Source organism: Euleptes europaea, chromosome 1 (genome assembly GCF_029931775.1).
Source record: "Euleptes europaea isolate rEulEur1 chromosome 1, rEulEur1.hap1, whole genome shotgun sequence".
In the NCBI taxonomy this organism is placed as follows: Eukaryota; Metazoa; Chordata; class Lepidosauria; order Squamata; family Sphaerodactylidae; genus Euleptes; species Euleptes europaea.
Genome location: NC_079312.1, coordinates 40,021,732 through 40,041,438, shown reverse-complemented (window position 1 = coordinate 40,041,438; position 19,707 = coordinate 40,021,732). Strand labels below are relative to the sequence as shown.

Here is a 19,707-nt window from a genome sequence, read left to right as displayed (position 1 = left end):
TCCAATTAAAAGCACCAGCTTCAACAGCTGCTGATCGGGCTTCTGAAGAAGACTGCTCACCTGCACGGATGAGCAATCTCCTTCACAAGAGCCACCTGTAGTGGCAATATGCAGAAGAATATTGTACGAGGAGTTTTAGGTTGACATGTCACATATTCCCTATATGAAAGTATAGTTTTCTGTAATGAATGTTAGTTTAGTTTGTTTCTGTAGTGTTAAAAAGGGGAGTGTTGGGTTGCCAGATGTGCTTACTAGTGAATTAGGCAGTCTATGCTGGCTCATGCAGCAGCTGGTGTGCATGATCAGGAAGGCAGGGCTGTGGGCCAGGTGTCCTAAGTCAACCCAAAGTACCTGGCCTGAGTGAAAAACCCAAGAAAGGAGACGAACAGGGGGCTTCTACACAGATCAGGCTGGATGCTGTGGGACAGGACTGGTGATTCTGGGATCTCTCTGGATGCTGCACATGGAGCCCCCTGCACCCAAGAAGGAGAGAGAGACACTCATGTACAGTGGTATTGCTCTGAGTTACTTTGTATTGTTTTGCCTGCTGAATGTGTAGTTTGGTAATTAAACTGTTGATTTTCCTTCAATTACCAGTGTGCTCATTGCCTCCAAATCTTAAAGAACCCCTGCTTTGGCGGGACACCGCCTTGGTCGTGACTTCAGTTGGCTCCAATATCACCCTCCCCCCATGAAAACCTGCTCTCAAACTGAAGGCCCCCCTGAGTAGTGGCTTCATTTTCCTGCACTGTGACCATCTGTTGAAATCAGATTTTTGATGACTATAATAGAGGACTGTTCACAGGATGTCATTTGCCACCAAAAGAAATGTTTTCCATGCCTTATTTTTCTTGCATTTAAGTCATTTTCCTTGATTTGGAAGCTAATTTGCATGGACATCGTGCTATGTGCCCCAGATACGAACAGAGCCCCCAGACTTTGAGGTGCTAGCCTGCCTATTGGCTCTTTCTGCCAGTCCTCAGCAATGTTGACCTTCTGAACCTGACAACCAATTGACAGTTCGGCTCAAGCCTCTCACAAATGCCTGGAGGTTGGGGGCAACCCCTTTGGAGACCCATAAAATTGGACCTCTTGTCCCAAACTTCACCAAACTTTGGTGTCCATCTAAGTAGAGTCCCTTGCAGCTACACTGCAAATTTGGTGACACCTCAAAAAATGCCACCACCCCAGAGCCTTGAAAATAAATTCCATAGACTATAATGGACCCTATTTTGGGGGGAAACCCAGAATAAGCCAAATACCCATACCGGTAAATGGGTATTTGGCTTATTCTGGGTTTACTGGGAAAAAAACGGGCCCAATAAACCCTAATACGAAGGGAGCCCCCAGACTTTGAGGTGCCAGCCTGCCAGTCGGCTCTTTCTGCCAGTCCTTGGCAAGACTGCACTTTTGAACCTGAAAACGATGGACAACTCAGCTCGCAATTCCTGGAGGATGGGGATGACCTCTTTGCGAGCCCGTAAAATTGGATCCCCTGCCCCAACGTTCACCAAACTTTGGTGTCTGTCTAAGGAGAGTCCCTTGCAGCTATGCTGCAAATTTGGTGACTCTGGGGGTTACCGCACTTGTATTCCCAGCGATGTATTAAGAGTTTGAAAATGTTTTAAAAAATACTGTTCGCACTTTCTATGTATTCCCACCGATGTATTAAGAGTTTGAAAATGTTATAAAAAATACTGTTCGCACTTTGTTTGGCCCCTTTAGCTGTGAAGACGTCTTCCAACCATTTATTAGCCGTGGTATCCAAAAGCCCTTTTAAAGCGATGTTTTTTATAACATTTTCAAACTCTTAATACATTGCTGGGAATACAAAGTGTGGTAACCCCCTCTACCTCCAAAAATGCCCCCACAGGAGCTTTGAAAAAAATCTCCATAGACTATAATGGACCCGGATTTTTTTGGTAAATCAGTAATAAAGCAGAAATACCCCTTTACTGGTATGGGTATTCGGCTTATTCTGGGTTTACCCCCCCCCCTACAAATCCCAATAAACCCTAACTTTTTTTTTCACACCCCTAGTCCCAAACTGGTACAGTCCTGCCTGAAAATTAGGAATAAACGGTAAAATTGTCCTCCCTGAATTCTTGACATTTTTCTCAGAGCACACTCATTCCTGACCAGAAAGGGCCCTGTGGAGCTCTTTGTGAGTTTGTTCACAGTGCCTCTTGCAGTTTGGCCTTTAGCTCTTTAAAAGCACTGCTTGGTTACTGCTACTCATTCATTATATGGTTTCCCAATTATTTGGATGCTGGTGAGTAATAAGAGGTAGTTTAGTTTAATGACTAAGAGACTGAGCTGTAAATCAGGAGTAGGGGTTATCAAGCTTCTAAAATGTTTCATAATTTTAGGGTTTACCTGTGTTTAAAAAGTCCAAATTCTTCCTGAATTGGTTCCTTTCCTGAAACCAAATTTGGCTGTGTTGTTGAATTTTAGTTGACTAAAATTAACTTGTTTCACACTTACCAATTTAAGATTTCCCCCCCTCATTTTCAAAGTCTTCATTAGCATAAATAATCCAGACATATTTTATAATAACACACTACCACCCTCTTTCTATTACAAAATCCATGTGTCAAAAAAACAGAAAAACATCTTTATAATATTATCCAAAATCTCTAAATTGAAATATAAATCTCAAAATAACAATGCCCAAGGCTGCGTTAATTTTTTTCATTGCTCTGGTCTTAGGAGAGACTGTGTTATCAGAGAATGATCTCCTAATAATTAACACCTATTGACTAAATGTCAGCTGACTATTTGAATCACAAGCCTAACAAAAAAATGATCTACCCACAGCTGCAGGGTAGAAAACCCCTACTTTTAAAATCTACATTATACTGATTGTTCAGAGATTTCTAAATGGATAGTGATGCCAGAAGTTCCCATATCAAAGGCACCTAAGCAGTTGTGGGATGTTAGGTGAAACTCAGTTGCAGATAACAACAAATTATTTCCAGTTTTAAAAGTCCTAAGCTGACTACAAAGTGCTTTTTCTTAAAAGGAACAGTTCAAAACCGTTGAATTATTTCCATTCCTATGGCCTCGAACTCTCACCTCCTCATTGACAGCCACTGAATTAACAGTTACTTATGTAAGTGCCATCAAGTTGCAACCTGCCCTGAGCCCGGCCTTGGCTGGAATAGAGGGTGGAATACAAATCTAATAAATAATAAAATAATGATAATTAATAACTTATGGAGACCCCAAGCAAGGGGCTTTCAAGGCAAGTGAGAAGCCTATGCGGTTTGCAATTGACTTCCTATGCAGAGTCTTCCTTGGTAGTTTCCCATCCAAGAAGTGACCCTGCTTAGTTTCTGAGATCTGACAAGATCAGGCTATACTATGCTACCTTCCTTCCAGAGTTAACAATTACTTCCCAGTAAATATGTATATGACCAAGCTGCGGTCTTACACACATTTAGAAATCTGACCTATTGAACAAAGTGGGAGATACTTCTCAATTGAAAAACATAGGATCAGGTTGTACATTATCAAATATATTTATTAAGAAGTCCTTCCTGTCCATCCAAGGATTCACTGTGGACAATAACAACATCTTAGTTTATCCTCATAGAAACAGCTCTATGATGCAGTTTATTTTAATAGGTAGTATTGGCTTGCTGAAGATCACCCAGGGATCTATACACCTGAGTAGTGATTGTAATCTGATTCTCCCACATCAAGATGGACTACACTACCTAAACCCAGACAGTTATCCACTAAGCCCTGGATAACTGCTTTGATACTTGGACTATGCAGCTATAAAAGCAACACTTTAGTGGCTCTTGGGGAAAAAAGTATGAATGTTGGTTCTCCAACACATCAATGTATCTAATTTGCAATGTGGCCAAATATGTAGATACTTAAATCTGGAGACTGGAGCCATGAAGAAACAAGACAGATTTTTCTACAAACCTGAAAATTTCCCCAGCCATCAGGCTTTGTTTTCATTCAGTAAAAGGAAGGAAAGGGAGATAGGGCTCTTTCCAGGGCTGTTTTGGACTTTGAGGGAAGACTCATTGGGGCCAGGTCTGGCAGCAACCACCAGGCAACTTGCTATCACACAACTTCCAGGATTCACCCAGCTGCTGGCTACTGTTGAACCGAAGTCACCCCATGAAAGGCAGTGTTGTGTACTGGTTAGAGTACCAGGTTAAGATCTGGGACACCCAGGTCTGAAGCCCCACTCTGTCATTCAAACTCACTGGGCGACTTTGGGTTAGTCACATACTATCAGCGTAACCTACTTCACAGGTTTATTATTGGATAAAATAGATGCTATTGAAATTATGTAAACCACTTTGGCTTCCATAGAGGAAAAAGGTGGGGTATAAATGAAGTAACTAAATAAATGTATTTGGAGATGGGGGGGGCAGATAAGAGGTAGGTCAGTTGGTGGGTGGAAAGGATAGGAAACAGTGAAAGCTGAGGGTATCGGGATTGCCAGAAGGAGAGAAATAGTGTGGGGAGGAGGATACAGGGGAAAGTAAGGTGCTCCCTGCAAATCCTTGCAGGGCCCACCCCAGCCTGGCAACTGGCACCACTCAACTCGACCATATTTTTTCCAGGGAGAGGATGCCAGAGGGAGAGAAGGAGGGAAAGCTGAAGACAGAGGGCAGATAAAGGTAGGCTGGCTGGTGGGTGGGAAGGATAGAAGGAAGCAAGAAACTGGGAGTTTCAGGGAACGGAAAGAAGACATAGTGGGGAAGGAGAAAGTGAAATGCCCTCCAGAAACCCTTGCTGGTCCCCTGCTTGTGTATTCTTGCTTTTCTCCTTCAAACAATAGGTCATTGGCATATTTCCCTTCTCTCCAGCATACCACCTTATCCATCTTTACCAGCTGAGAACTCATCCTAGAGCTTCGTGCCATTTCTCAAAATAATTTTGCTTCCAGCAGAGGTGCACTGAGTTGTGTTTTATCTGGTGGGATTTGAATAACCTGTGCTTGCTGTGGCAGTGTGATATGATGAGCTATGTTTAAAGCAAAGCCATGATCAGGGTTATATGCGGTCCATATATCTGTGGGATATCTATGCAAGCGCATAATCAGATTGGATCTATGCCATAGAATTTGCCATCCCGAAAACCTCACCTTTCCTTTCTTTAAAACAGCAAACAGCCAACCATCATAGTCACACAGAAAAGTACAAAAAACATTGGAACTGTGAGTGTGCCACTTAGTTAACTACTAAATTCGGTTCAGATGGTAACTATGTTAGTTTACAGTAGAACAGTTAGATCCGCGTCCAGTAGCACCTTACAGACCAACAAGATTTTTGGGGGTATTCTCTTTTGAGAATTAAAGCTCCCTTTGTCAGATACCCTTACCTCACAAAGGGAGCTTTCACTCTTGAAAGCTCATACTCTTGACAGTTCATACCCTGAAAATCTTCTTGGTCTCTAAGGTGCTACTGGACTCAAATCTAACTGTTCTATCAAATCAGAGTGGCTCTTATCCCAGATCTAAATTCCTGAATCTGTTTACAGTGACAAAACTTCAGATACATCATCTAAGTTAACATCTAGTTTTGTTTAGTGTAATGATGACCACCTAGAAACATAGAGTTGGAAGGCTCCTCCGGGGTCATCTAGTTCAACCCCCTGCACAATGCAGGAAACTCACAACTACCTCCCACCCACCCCACACACACCCCAGTGACCCCTGTTCCATGCCCAGAAGATGGCCAAAAAACCCTTCAGGATTCCTGGCCAATCTGGAGGAAAATTGCTTCCTGATCCCAAAGTGGCAATTGGCATTACCCTGGGCATGTAAGAAAGGGCCACAAGAGCTAAGCACTGACTCAACCCTTTCTGCCCTCCCTCTCATGATCTGCTAAAGTTCACAGAATCATCATGGCTGTCAAATGGCCATCTAGCCTCTGTTTAAAAAAATCCAAAGAAGGAGAGCCCACCACCTCTCGAGGAAGCCTGTTCCACTGAGAAACCGCTCTAACTGTCAGAAGGTTCTTCCTATTGTTTAGCCAAAAAACGTCTTGATTAAATTTCAATCTGTTGGTTATGGTCTGACCTTCTGGGGCAACAGAAAACAACTCCACAACATCCTCTATAGGACAGCCTTTCAAGTACTTGAAGATAGTTATCATATCCCCTCTCAGTCTTCTCCTCTTCATGCTAAACATACCCAGCTCCTTCAACTTTTCCTCACAGGACTTGGTCTCCAGACCCCTCACCATCTTCGCTGGCCTCCTGTGGATACATTCCAGCTTGTCTACATCTTTCTTAAATTTTGGTGCCCAAAACTGAACACAATCCTCTAGGTGAGATCTAACCAGAGCAGATTAAAGCAATACTATCACTTTGCATGATCTGGACACTATACTTCTGTTGATACAGCCCCAAATCGCATTTGCCTTTTTAGCTATTGCATGACACTGCTGACTCATGTTCAGTGTATGGTCTACTGATGATTCATGTTCAGTGTATGGTCTACTAAGACTACCAGGTCCTGTTCACGCACTCTATAGTCAAGACAAGTCTACCCCATCCTCTAATTATGCATTTGGTTTTTTTCCTACCTAAATGCAGAACTTTACATTATCTCTGTTGAAATTCATTTTATTAGTTTTAGCCCAGTTTTCCAGCTTGTCAAGATCATCCTGTACCCTCACTCTGTCTTCTACCATATTTGCTATCCCTCCCAATTTAGTATCACCTGCAAATTTAATAAGCATCCATAAGAACATAAGAAAGGCCCTGCTCGATCAGACCAAGGCCCATCAAGTCCAGCAGTCTGTTCACACAGTGGCCAACCAGGTGCCTCTAGGAAGCCACTAACAAGACGAGTGCAGCAGCACCATCCTGCCTGTGTTCCACCGCACCCAAAATAATAGGCATGCTCCTCTGATACTAGGACTAGTATCCATTCTAACTAATAGCCATGAATACCCCTCTCCTCCATGAATATGTCCACTCCCCTCTTAAAGCCCTCCAAGCTGGCAGACATCACCACATCCTGGGGCAGGGAGTTCCACAATTTAACTATGCTTCGTGTGAAAAAATACTTCCTTTTATCTGTTTTGAATCTCTCACCCTCCAGCTTTAGCAGATGACCCCGTGTTCTAGTATTATGGGAGAGGGAGAAAAAATTCTCCCTGTCCACTCTCTCCAAACCATGCATAATTTTATAGACCTCTATCATGTCTCCCCTCAGCCGCCTTCTTTCCAAGCTAAACAGCCCTAAGCGTCTTAACCACTCCCCATAGGACAGTTGCTCTAGTCCCCTAATCATTTTGGTTGCTCTTTTCTGCACCTTCTCAAGCTCTGTAATATCCTTTTTTAGGTGCGGTGACCAGAACTGTACACAGTATTCCAAGTGTGGTCTCACCATAGATTTGTACAAGGGCAGTATGATAGCAGTATTCCTTCATCCCTCTATTCCTTCATCCAAATCATTTATAAAGATGTTGAACACAGGGCCCAGGACAGATCCCTGAGGCACTCCACTTGTCACTCCTCTCCAAGAGGACGAGGAACCATCAACAAGTGCACTTTGGGTGCAATCTGTCAACCAGTTAGAAATCCACCTAACAGTAATAGGATCCAAACCACATTTTAGCAACTTGTCAACAAGAATATTACATGGAACCTTAAAAGAAGAAGAAGAGTTAGTTTTTATATGCCAATTTTCGCTACCTTTAAAGGAGAATCAAACTGGTTTACTATCTCCTTCCTTTCCTCTCCTCACCACAGATACCTTGTGAGGTAGGTGGGGCTGAAAGAGTTCAAAGAGAACTGTGACTAGCCCAAGGTCACCCAGCTGGCTTCATGTGTAGGAGTGGGGAAACCAACCCGGTTCACTAGATTAGAGTCCACTGCTCCTAACTGCTACACCATGCTGGCTCTTATCAAAAGCCTTAATGAAATCAAGATAAACTACACCATGCTGGCTCTTATCAAAATCAAGATAAACTGATCCAGAAAGGTAGTAACTTTCTCAAAAAAAAGAAAAAAGAAAGAAAGAAAGATAAGGTTAGTTTGACGTGACTTGTTCTTGTGAAACCTGTGCTGGCTCTTAATAATCACAGCCATATTTTCTAAATGCTCAAGGACTGACTGACTGATGATTTTTTCTGAAACTTCTCCAGGTATAGACATCAAGCTGATGGTAGGTACCATAGCCTCCTTTTTCCTCTTCTTGAAGATAGGGACAATATTTGCCGGCCTCCAATCTTCTGGCACCTCACCCGTTCTCCAAGTATTCTCAAAAATAGTGGACAGAGGCTCAGAAATTACACCCATGAGTTCTTTCAGTACTTTTGGATGTAATTCATCTGGTCCTAAGAATTTACAGTGCATTCCTAAAGAGAGTTACTCCAGTCTAAGCCCATTGAAACGAATGGGCTGAGACTGGAGTAACTCTCCTTAGGAATGCACTGTTAGTTTCATTTAATGAAGCTACCGTATATACTCGCGTATAAGCCGAGTTTTTCAGCCCAAAAAAAGGGCTGAAAAAGCCGGCCTCGGCTTATACGCGGGTCAATACGGTAGAGGGGGGAGGGAGGGAGGAGGAGGGAGGGAGTAGGGAGGAGGGAACTTACCGCCGCCGCCGCTGGGCCCGTGTCGTTTCCTGTTGCCGGGAGCGGCCTCCTGCAGCTGCGCGGAGGCTGCCCCGGCCCCCGCCCGGCCGCGCCGCCGCTTCCTGGGGCCGGGAGCGGCCTCCTGCGGCTGCGCAGAGGCTGCCCCGGCCCCCGCCCGGCTGCGCTGCCGCTTCCTGGGGCCTGGGGGGGGCCTCCTGCGGCTGCGCAGAGGCTGCCCCGGCCCCCGCCCAGCCGCGCCCCCGCTTCCTGGGGCCGGGAGCGGCCTCCTGCGGCTGCGCAGAGGCTGCCCCGGCCCCCGCCCGGCCGCGCCGCCGCTTCCTGGGGCCTGGGGCGGCCTCCTGCGGCTGCGCAGAGGCTGCCCGGCCCCCGCCCGGCCGCGCTGCCGCATCCTGGGGCCTGGGGCGGCCTCCTGCAACTGCAGGGAGGCTGCCCCAGCCCCTGCCGGGTGCACCACCGCCGCCACCAGGGCCACACCGCTTGCTCCCGGGAGCCCGTCAGGTAAGTCTGCGGGGGGGGGGAGGGGTTATAAGCCGACCGTCAGCTTATACGCGGGTGGCTAATTTTTCCCCATTTTTGGGGAGAAATTAGGCACCTCAGCTTATACGCGGGTCGGCTTATACACGGGTATATACGGTAGGTATTTATGTACTATCCCTATGCTGATCCTAGGCTGCAACTCCCTTCCTTCATCATGTGTTTGTTTTAGCCATGATAAGCACCATTTCCCTCACAGGAGAAGACTGAGGAAAAGTAGGAAATGAGCAGTTCTGCCCGCTTTTTATCACCTGTTACAATTTCACTTTCCTGTTCCCTCAATAAGCCTACCATGTCCTTGCTCTTTTTCTTACTTTGAACATAACAAAAGAGCCCTTTATTGTTGTGTTTAGCATCTCTCACTAGCATAAAATCATACTGAGCTTAAGCTTTTATAACACTCTCCCTACAAGCACTGGTTACTTGTTTATTTTCATTCTTGGTTATAAGGCCCTCCTTCCACTTCCTAAATGGGTCTTTTTTATTTCTCAAATTTTTAGAAAGCTGTTTATGGAGCCACCCTGGCCTCTTTAGGCTCCTCCCATTTTTCCCGCTCAAAGGAATGGTTTGTGATTGCGCCTTTAGTATTTCGCTTTTAAGAAACTCCCACCCCTCTTGAACTCCCTTCTCCTTGAGTATTTCTGACCATGAGATTCTACCCAGTATAACTTTAAGTTTATTAAAATTTGCTTTCCTGAAGTCCAACCTATATGTCTGACTACATACAGCTTTTCCCTTACCCAAGATTGTAAATTCCAAAATTACATGGTCACTACTACTCAGGGTGCCCACTATTTTCACCTCATCAACTAGTTCTTCCCTGATGGGAAGAATCAAGTCCCAGCTAGCAGACCCCCTTGTTTCCCTCTCCACTATCTGTAAAATGAAGTTGTCAGCAAGACAAGTCAGGAATTTATTTGACCTTTCATTTTTTAGCAGAGTTGGACTTTCAACAGATATCCAGATAACTGAAATCTCCCATGACCACTGTGTCCCGTCTCTTTGGAGAACTTTGTAATGTGGCCTAGGAGTGTCTCATCTAAGTCCTCTCCCTGGTTTGGTGGTCCATAGCAGACCTCCACAATAGTATCAATACTATTTCTTTTTCCTTTTATTTTTACCCAAAGACTCTCAACTGAACTTCCATGCTCGGATTCATGTATTTTCTCACAAGTATACACATCCTTGACATATAATGCTTCTTCTTCCCTAGGGCTGCCAACTCTGGGTTGGAAAATACCTGGAGGTTTTAGGTGTGGAGTCTGAGTAGGGTGGGGTTTGGAGAGGGGAGGGACTTCAATGCCATTGAGTCCAATTGTAAAAGCAGCCATTTTCTCCAGGGAAACTGATTTCTATCACCTGGAAATCAGTTGTAATAGCAGGAGATCTCCAGCCTCCACATGGAAGTTGGCAACCCTACTCCTCCCCCTTTCTTATTTGTCTGTCCCTTTTAAACCAGTTGTACCCTCAATCCTAATATCCAAGTCATGAGTGTCATCCAACCAAGATTCAGTAATGCTTATTAGGTCATAGTTCCCTTCCTGTATTAAGACTTCCAGTTCCTCTTGCTTGTTTTCCATACTCTGCACATTAGTGTAGAGACATCAGAATTTATGGTTTATGTGCCCTGTTGCTTCTGTACTTACCTGTGACTTAATCTTTCCTCACATATGTGCCACTCCCCACAAATGTTTAGTGTTCTTATCTCCAGTTACTGGCATTTACATATCCTATATATTCAATATATATATTGGTGTGTGTGTGTGTTAAGTGCCGTCAAGTCGCTTCCGACTCATGGCAACCCTATGAATGAAAGTCCTCCAAAATGTCCTATCTTTGACAGTCTTGCTCAGGTCTTGCAAACTGAAGGCTGTGGCTTCCTTTATTGAGTCAAGCCATCTCTTGTTGGGCCTTCCTCTTTTCCTGCTGCCCTCCAATATATATTGTTGGAGGCTCCCATTTTCTCCTTCTTCTTCCCAGAAAGCTAAAAGTGCTACCTGATAATATCTCCATCCAAGAGCCCCTACAATTAGTGGTGGAAATCTCTTCCCCGCCTATTGCTGTTTAATATCCAGATAGTGACATCTGGAGAACTCGATAGTTTGCATCCTGCTTTGCGTTATTTTGGTCAGTCCTCATCAAATGTAGGTGTTTTTTCTTGAAAAACAAGTAATCAAATGTCTGAATAAATAAAATAAAATAAAAAGAACAATTAAAATAGTGAGCACCCTTTTTCCCCCTGGTAGCTGTCCAGGAGAAATTAAATTCAGGCTGGTTCACTGAAATTCTGGTAACCCTAGCACTGCCTAGAAATAGATCTCCATTCTCCTGGTCACCCCTAAACCTTCATTTCCTTTCCTGTATTCAGCCTGGACAAATCAAAATTTTGTAGAGGGAATACATTATGCATAGAAAACATATGCAGAAATGATAAATTTAACTAGTTTTTCCTGAGGTCAGAATGTGATTTGTTTGCTCATGTGAGTTTGTACAGAATGAAGTCAGTCCTTGTCTGCTAAAGAGCAAATCACCATGTATTTATAAAACCCAGGATCATGTACTATTGCTACTCCCTTCTGGAGTGACTGGCTGCTAGTAATCTTAACAAGAGCAAATTCATTCATCTCCTCATGCTGCAGTTATTGTACTTGCTTCAGAGTTGTTAAACCTAAATCCATCAGAGGCCACACAAGACTATGTTCTTCAGAGTTATTTACTTATTACCCTGGGGCAAGCCCTTTGGCTCTGATATTTACTTCCTAAGACCCGCCTTTTGACCTGTTCTTCATTACCATGGATTTTTCTTTGAAAGATTTTTCCTTGGAATTCTCTCTGTTAGCACTTCAGATGTTTCCAATGCAAAGGACTTTAGGCAGCATCACAGACAGTTTATCTGATGCTAGTATGACATGTTGCAAGCAGCCATCTTCAAAAAATGGGTAGTAGCTAGGCCCATGAATGAGAACAAAGATATAGACGGGCTGCTCTATATCCAGCAAAAAAGTATAACCATGACCTTGCTGCCTTGTTGGACAGTGGGAATGATCATCAATAGGGTGGTGCAAAAAAAAAGAAAAAAATGGTAAATTTCGGGTTCGGGTTTATTGGGCCCGATTTTTTTCAGTAAACCCAGAATAAGCTGAATATCCATACCAGTAAAGGGATATTTTGGCTTTATTTCAGAGTTTACTGAAAACAATTTGGTTACATTATAGTCTATGTGAATTTCTTTGAAGCTCCTGTGGGGGCACTTTTGGAGGTAGAGTCACCAAATTTGCAGCATAGCTGCAAGGGACTCTCCTTAGGTTTTGGGACAGGGGGTCCAATTTTATGGGTCTGCAAAGGGGTCACCCCCATCCTCCAGGCATTTGTGTGAGCTGAGCTGTCATCGCTTTTCAGGTTCAGAAGTTCAGTGTTGCTGAGGACTGGTGGAAGGAAACAATTGGCAGGCTGGTGCTTCAAACTCTGGTGGTGCCCTTTGTATCTGGGGCGCATAGCATCATGTCCTTGCAAATCAGCTTCCAAACTGAGGGAAAAGGCTTAAATGCAAGAAAAATAAGGCATGGGAAACATTTCTTTTGGTGGCAAATGATATCCTGTGAACAGTCCTTTATTATAGTAATCAAAAATCTGATTTCAAGAAATGGTCATTGTGCGGAGAAACAAGCCTCTACTAAGGGCGACCTTCAGTTTGAGAGCAGGTTTTCAGGGGTGGTGATATCGGAGCCTGCCAAAGTCAATGCCAAGGCAGCTCTTGTGAAGGTGATTGCTCATCTGCCTAGGTGAGCAGTCTTCTTCAAAACAAAGCCTGCAGCTGTTGAAGCTGGTGCTTTTTAGTTGGAGGGTATATCCCTCCAGACAGGACTGGGTGAGCCCCGTCTTTTAAATAACCCTTCTGCCTCCAGACTATCCTGATCCAGATCACTCCACTGAATGGTGATGGGTAGTTTGATCAGACCAATTAGGCTCTAATTACACGACCCCTACCTCAAAAGGTCCCCAACTATGGGGCCTGAACAAAACTAGTCAAAGATAGAAAAATGGGAGAAAGCACAGAACTGTGCATATGAGCAAAGGCGAATAGCCGAAACCTGAAAAAGGTGAATATCTATTCAGCTTTTTTGTGAATCACCTATTCGGCTTCAGGCAGATTCCCAGATTTTGTTATTCGGTCGACCCAAAACCCAAATATTGCAGAAACAGCTAATTTTGGGTTTATTTTTGGTTCGGGTATATCAATATGCACAACTCTCAGTACCTCAGGTACTGGTACTGGAATGCATGTTTGCCACCAAAAACAGCAACCCTGAGCTTCTTCCATCTCTTTCCTTCAGAAACATGTAGCAAAACAAAGTGTGTGAGGTAATGTTTAGTTTCCCCAGCCCTGCTGAGTATGATGTAGGGTTACCAACCACTAGATGGGGCCTGGAGATCTCCCAGAATTACAACTGATCACCAGACTACAGGGATTAGTTTCCCTTAGGGATCCCCTGGAATTACCGCTCATCTCCCGACAACAGACATCAGTTCCTCTGGAGAAAATGGATGCTCTGGAGGGTGGGCTCTGTGACATTGCACGCCACTGAGGTCCTTGTCTTCCCCAGGCTGTACCCCAAATCTTCAAGAGTTTCCCAACCTGGAGCTAGTAAGCCTACTCCACCCTAGGGTTGCCAGGTCCCTCTTCGCCACCAGTGGGAGGTTTTAGGGGTGGAGCCTGAGGAGGATGGGGTTTGGGGACGGGAGGGACTTCAATGCCATAGAGTCCAATTGCCAAAGCGGCCATTTCTCCAGGTGAACTGATCTCTATGGGCTGGAGATCAGTTGTAATAACAAGATCATTACAAGGTCAAACCAGAATGAGTTAGCAGCCCTGTTTGGGAGCAGAGAAATTTGAAGCTGTAAGCTACATTGCATATTCAAAGGCTGAAGAAGTCACTTTTGGTGACGAAAGTGCTACTGTATATCCGGAAAGGCGTTTCCTCCGAGTTGCCTGACTGCGCAAGCACCCAGCCAAGAGCCAAGCTGACTTTATTGGACATTGTTCCTTATCATGAGCATTTTGAAATTATTGTGACTCTTCGTGTTGCGTTTGTTTGCTTGTGCCATCTTCACTTGTCCTGTACTTGTTGCTTGTTTTGGCCCATTTTTGAAAACAACATTGTCATCGTCAGTCACTTTTTCACTGTTTCACTGTGTCCTGTTACATTACTTAAATGATTGTTTGATGTTCTATTACAATATATCACAGTTTGCCAAGCCAACTGCTGTTTATTTTTGTACCTGGAGGTTGGCAACCCTACCCCACCCCCTGCAAGTAGTCAGGGAGGACCTGGCAACCTAGTTTCTCTGGAGAAATGGCTGCTTTGGAGGATGAATTCTATGGCATTATGCCTGGCCAAGGTCCATATGCCCTCCCAAATCCTGTCTTCCTCAGGCTCTTTCCCCCTAATCTCCAGGAATTTCCCAACCCAGAGTTGGCAACCGTAGCATGATTGTGTCACTTCACAAGTTTTTTTTTACATTATGGATACCATTTTTGGTTGCAGCCACTATGCCTCCAGGAAGATCTAAGCTCTGGTTTGAATCTTGGGATTTAACAGTTTAGACATTAAAATACTGCATAAAAGCAGAGTGGGAAATGAGCTCACCTGTCCCCTCGTCTCCACCTATTAAGGGACAAAAGTTCCCTGACAGAGATTTGCTCATCTGCAGGGTAATTAACATAATTAGCAGAAGTCATGCTTATTAATATAAGCAGGATAAATTTCGCAAGCTTACAAGAATTTTCCAAGCAGAACCAAAGCAATTTCCTAAAACACCTTTATGGTTTTGCTTTCAATGTGCATGTACTACTGATTGGAATGGACCCATATATCTGAAAGCCGCACTTATCTTCAGAAGTTTATCCTCTTTTGAAATGGCTTAGGGTGCAGGACATCGTAAATTATGAAACAACCTCAAACGATGGCAGGCATGTAATATAATACCAGTATTTCCAAACAAACGGAAAGCCCTGAATCATATCTGTGTTTGCATATACTTCTTGTTGCTCTGAAGCTTCTAGTATTGCGCGCTGCGTCTCTCCATCCGAGTGTGCTAAATGGGCCTCAGTGGGGAATGCTGTTCTTTTCTCTCCTTCCTACCCTTCCTCTTTACAAATGAAGTCATCTGAATTCACCAAATGGGGGGGGGGATGTGAATATCCTACTCAGTTTCCAGTGTGCCATAGAAGGACAGGGCGATAGATTTTCCCAGGAGTGAAAAATAATTCACTCGGCCTGCTCGTTATTCATACAGACAGCGCATTAATAATATGGGACCCTGAGATCTCTCCTTATCTAGGCCGGAACACAGCTAGAGGGATGAGAAACTGACTCCTTGGATTTAAAATAACATTTCCCCCTCTTTCTGTAGAAATAAGAATTGATTGAGAGTACTTTTAAGGAGTTGAGAGAGAAAGAGAGAGAGAGAGAGTAAGAAACTGATACCATCTAAAGTACATATTAGATAAATAGAAAACTATTGGCTTTTTGACTGTGAACAATTTTCACTTGATTCAAGTGCTGATATAGAGAAGCACCATTTGTAATACCAAGTATTTACTGAGGGCCCACTCAAAGCCCACTGGAGCTAAAACGCACCTTCCCATTAACTTCAATGGGCTCTGAATCAGGTGTGGAACTATACATTTTTCATGTAGTCGAACACTTGTGAGAAGAAATTAGGGACAGTTGTTTTATGTTATGGGAAAACGTCTTTCAGTAAGTGGGGGTTAAAGAACAAACAAAAAAAGTCAGCTTTCTCCTTTTAGACCAATGGAGGCACACAGCACTAGTACTGGCTTTTATATTTTTGCCACCTGAGGAGAAAGGGTGAACTCCACTCCACCTAGCTTCTCTTGTCAGGTACATATACTCCCACAGTATGTTCCTCACTCATGGTCAGTTGCTGTCCCTTTTTTTGCCTTTCAGGGAAACCTTTTTTAAGTGGGTATTGCTAGCATGGTCATTTTCAGGGTTCAGTTCCTCTATATATAGTTGCTATATTTATTTGATTTATTTTTTTACCCTGACAAGGGCCATCAAGGTGACTACCAATTCAAAACATACATGATGAAATCACATTTTAGTACAATTAAAATCATCAACCCCCCAACAAACATCATTAAAACAAATTAAAAACAGAGTTAAAATGCATACAAAGACATTAAAAAAACCTCTATGGCATTGAAGTCCCTCCCCTCCCCAAACCCCGCCCTCCTCAGGCTCCACCCCAAAACCTCCTGCTGGTGGCAACCCTACTCCCCAGAATTAGTTGCACTTTCTGAGTTAGGGCCCCTTGGAGTTGTAATCACATCTCGATGGGACGCTTCAGCACACAAACCCCCCAAACATAATTGTGTCATGCATGGTCATGCACGTGGGGTCGTTGTGCCAGCCCCACCCCACAAACCTCTCGTTGGTGGAGAGGGGGGGCACGACAACCCAACCAACACTGGCTATCAGCAGAAACTTCTGTCATATCATGGAACACAACACAGTTAGCCTAGTTTAGGAATAATTGATCACAGATTAAATACACAAAACACAGAATGGACATGATCCAAAGCTCTGTTGGGGTGCAGTTCATATACAGACCTCTGTGCAAGTAATACTTTCATCATTCTCTTCTATACTGAGGAGTAATGATGTACATCACAGGGAAACATTATTGTGTATATAGATAATTAAGGAGAGTATTTGACAAAGATGATCTATGCAGACATTGAAGTTTCTAAATTGGAACGAATTGTGCACGAATTCTCTAGGTAATTTCTTCATTCTCTAGGTAATTTCTTCATTACACACTCATTCACAGGAATGAAGCATAGAAGGAATTAATGCCACACCCTTGGGGCGGAACTTGCAGAATACAACTTGGAGAATACAGACCAAGGCCTACAGAAGATGCATGTTATTTGGAAAGGCAATTCAATAGCCTTTCCCCTGCCCCGCATCCACCCGAATTTACACTTGTAGATTAGGCAAAATAAAGAGAACGCAAAGCAGTTTGTCAGTCCAGTTAAATAGTGTGATGACTTAATTAGTTATTCAGTTATTAAATATTTAATTAGAGATACCACCAGAACCAATATAAATGCTTCTTGGCTGTGTTTTTAGAAATCTATTGTATAATGAAAAAAGCAGCACATGGGTAAGTTCCCAGGTTATTAGTTCTTGTGGGTTATCCGGGCTGTGTAACTGTGGTCTTGGTATTTTCTTTCCTGACGTTTCGCCAGCAGCTGTGGCAGGCATCTTCAGAGGAGTAACACTGAAGGACACTTCTAAATTGGAACGAATTGTGCACGAATTCTCTAGGTAATTTCTTCATTACACACTCATTCACAGGAATGAAGAGACACTGTCCTTCAGTGTTACTCCTCTGAAGATGCCTGCCACAGCTGCTGGCGAAACGTCAGGAAAGAAAATACCAAGACCACGGTTACACAGCCCGGATAACCCACAAGAACAAATGAACTCTGACCGTGAAAGCCTTCGACAATATCCCAGGTTATTAATTTGTACGATTTCTATTTGTGCTCTCTTCTTTGGAATCAGTCATTACAACTGATGTAATAAATCTTGTCCATAGCAAGGGTTGCCAGGTGGGTGGTTTTGGCAAGCCATTGCCTGCCAATCCACCCGACTGCTCCCAGAAGTGACCTAATCGTGTTGTGCGCGGCTGCCCCAGCGGGGTGCCGTAAAACCTCCCATTGATGGAAAGGGGGGGACCTGGTAACCCTATCCATAGCAGTAATGCCCATACATCATGTTCCTAATTGCTCCTGTTGACCTCCCAACAAATAAGCTTGAGACTGTGGCCTTAATGTTCACAACCTTCAGATAAAACTCCTCTTCATCTAAGGTTGAACTGATAAATGCAGAAAACATAAAGACCCTGGATGAGGACTCCTTTGCACACACTAGAGCAGAAATTGCTGCCTTACCTAAGCAATCGATCCTAGACAGACCCAGACCCACTCCCATTCAGCAAGTAAAGCATATTTTCTTGTGACAACTGACATCAGTCCTCTCTCACATTTGAGGTAGAAATGAATCTAGCGTGTGAGAACAATGTACTTCTATAGAAACGCCCCCATCAGTAAATACAGAAGTCATAAATGAAACCCCGACCGATCTAATGGCAATCTGATTGACAATCTGAGTCCCTAGGGATGTGACCTAGGAGTATACAAAGGTCATAACCTGGAATATTTCTGGTTGGTGCATGATCACATTGGATGCAGATTTTAAAAAAATGAAGTGGACATTTTGATCTTTTAACCAAAAATATGGCAGACTCCATACAAATCAGTATATCCAGTTTAGGCTTGTCTTGTAGTGGCTTCATACAGTAGAGTTGCCAATTCCAGCTAGAGAAATTCCTGATTTGGGAACAGTGTTTGGGGTGGGAGCTCAGTGGAAATGTAATGCCATAGACCCCACTCTCCAAAGCTCTGATTTCCTCCAGGGGAACTGATCTCTATAGTTTGGAGATCAGCTGTGATTCTAGATAAACTCCAGGCCCACCTTTTAGACAGTAAAGGTAGACTATCAGTTGACTTCAAGGGCCTTATAAGGGTACAATTCTGTTTAGGATTGCACTGCTAAGTGAACTTGATCACTTTTGACTTGGCTTTATCCACTTAGATGGTCTGTTCCTTTGTAGGCCTTATCAGTAGCCTTTTGTAATGACAACTCTATTCACACACTCATGTAATCCAGACATTTCATCTTCAAAACACTTTACAGGTCTCCCAGGTTTATTTTGATAAGTGAGTCACCATTGCTAAAAGTTGACAAATATTCACAAAGACATAACACCGGATGAGCTACTTGCCGTCAACGCACGATGGTCTGTTCCGTGTTGTCCCAGCCACTTTCCCAGGTAGACAGGAGCATTTTACTGTTTGTGATCTCTCCTCGATCCGATTCTTATTACAACATCTGTGTGCTGCTATAACTTCACATGTTCCGCCTTCTGGCAACAAAGAAAGAATATTGACACTGATTAGTAAGAGCTGCTTCGGACAGACACAACAGCCCAGCATGCTAGTCTCCATCTTGGTCAGAAAAAAAAGCCAGGATGTATAAAGTGTTACCCATTTCTTCTTGCGCACACAATGTATCCCCAAACTCTAGATCAGGGGTCCTCAAACTATGGCCCGCGGGCCAGATCCAGCCCCTCAGGGTCCTGAACCCGGCCCCTCAGGCCGGCCCAAAACCAGCGCCGCGCCTCCCAGCCGGGAACTACGAGCCCCATGATGCAGAGCGGCCCGCCTCTGAATGGAAACAGGAGTGGGAGAAAGCCCGTTCCCCCTCCCGCTGCATGCCGGGAGCGGTAGTTCGAAGCGGCCCTCAGCGGCCTCTGCGCGGGGATGGCCTCTGACCGGCTCCGCTTGGGCGCCATCTTGTGACCTGAGGCGGCCGTCACCGTCTCCTCCTCCTTTCCCCCTCCCTGCCTGCCTGCCTGCCTTCGTCCAGCCCTCCAAAAGAGGGAGCTGAGGAGACTGTCGCCAATTGCAGCCGCTGCCGGTGGTTTGGGAAGAAGCCGG

At 44.2% G+C, this 19,707-nt stretch overlaps 1 protein-coding gene across 1 annotated transcript in view; it reads right to left on the bottom strand.

Annotated features, from left to right (window-relative positions):
* The window catches only part of LOC130489581 (chemokine-like protein TAFA-1), a 446,166-nt gene that overhangs the window by 51,974 nt on the left and 374,485 nt on the right, over positions 1–19,707 (bottom strand). Inside the window, exon 3 of the mRNA XM_056863339.1 lies at positions 18,993–19,133. Coding sequence (XP_056719317.1) covers positions 18,993–19,133 — 141 coding nt within the window. The remainder of the gene's footprint in view (positions 1–18,992; positions 19,134–19,707) is intronic.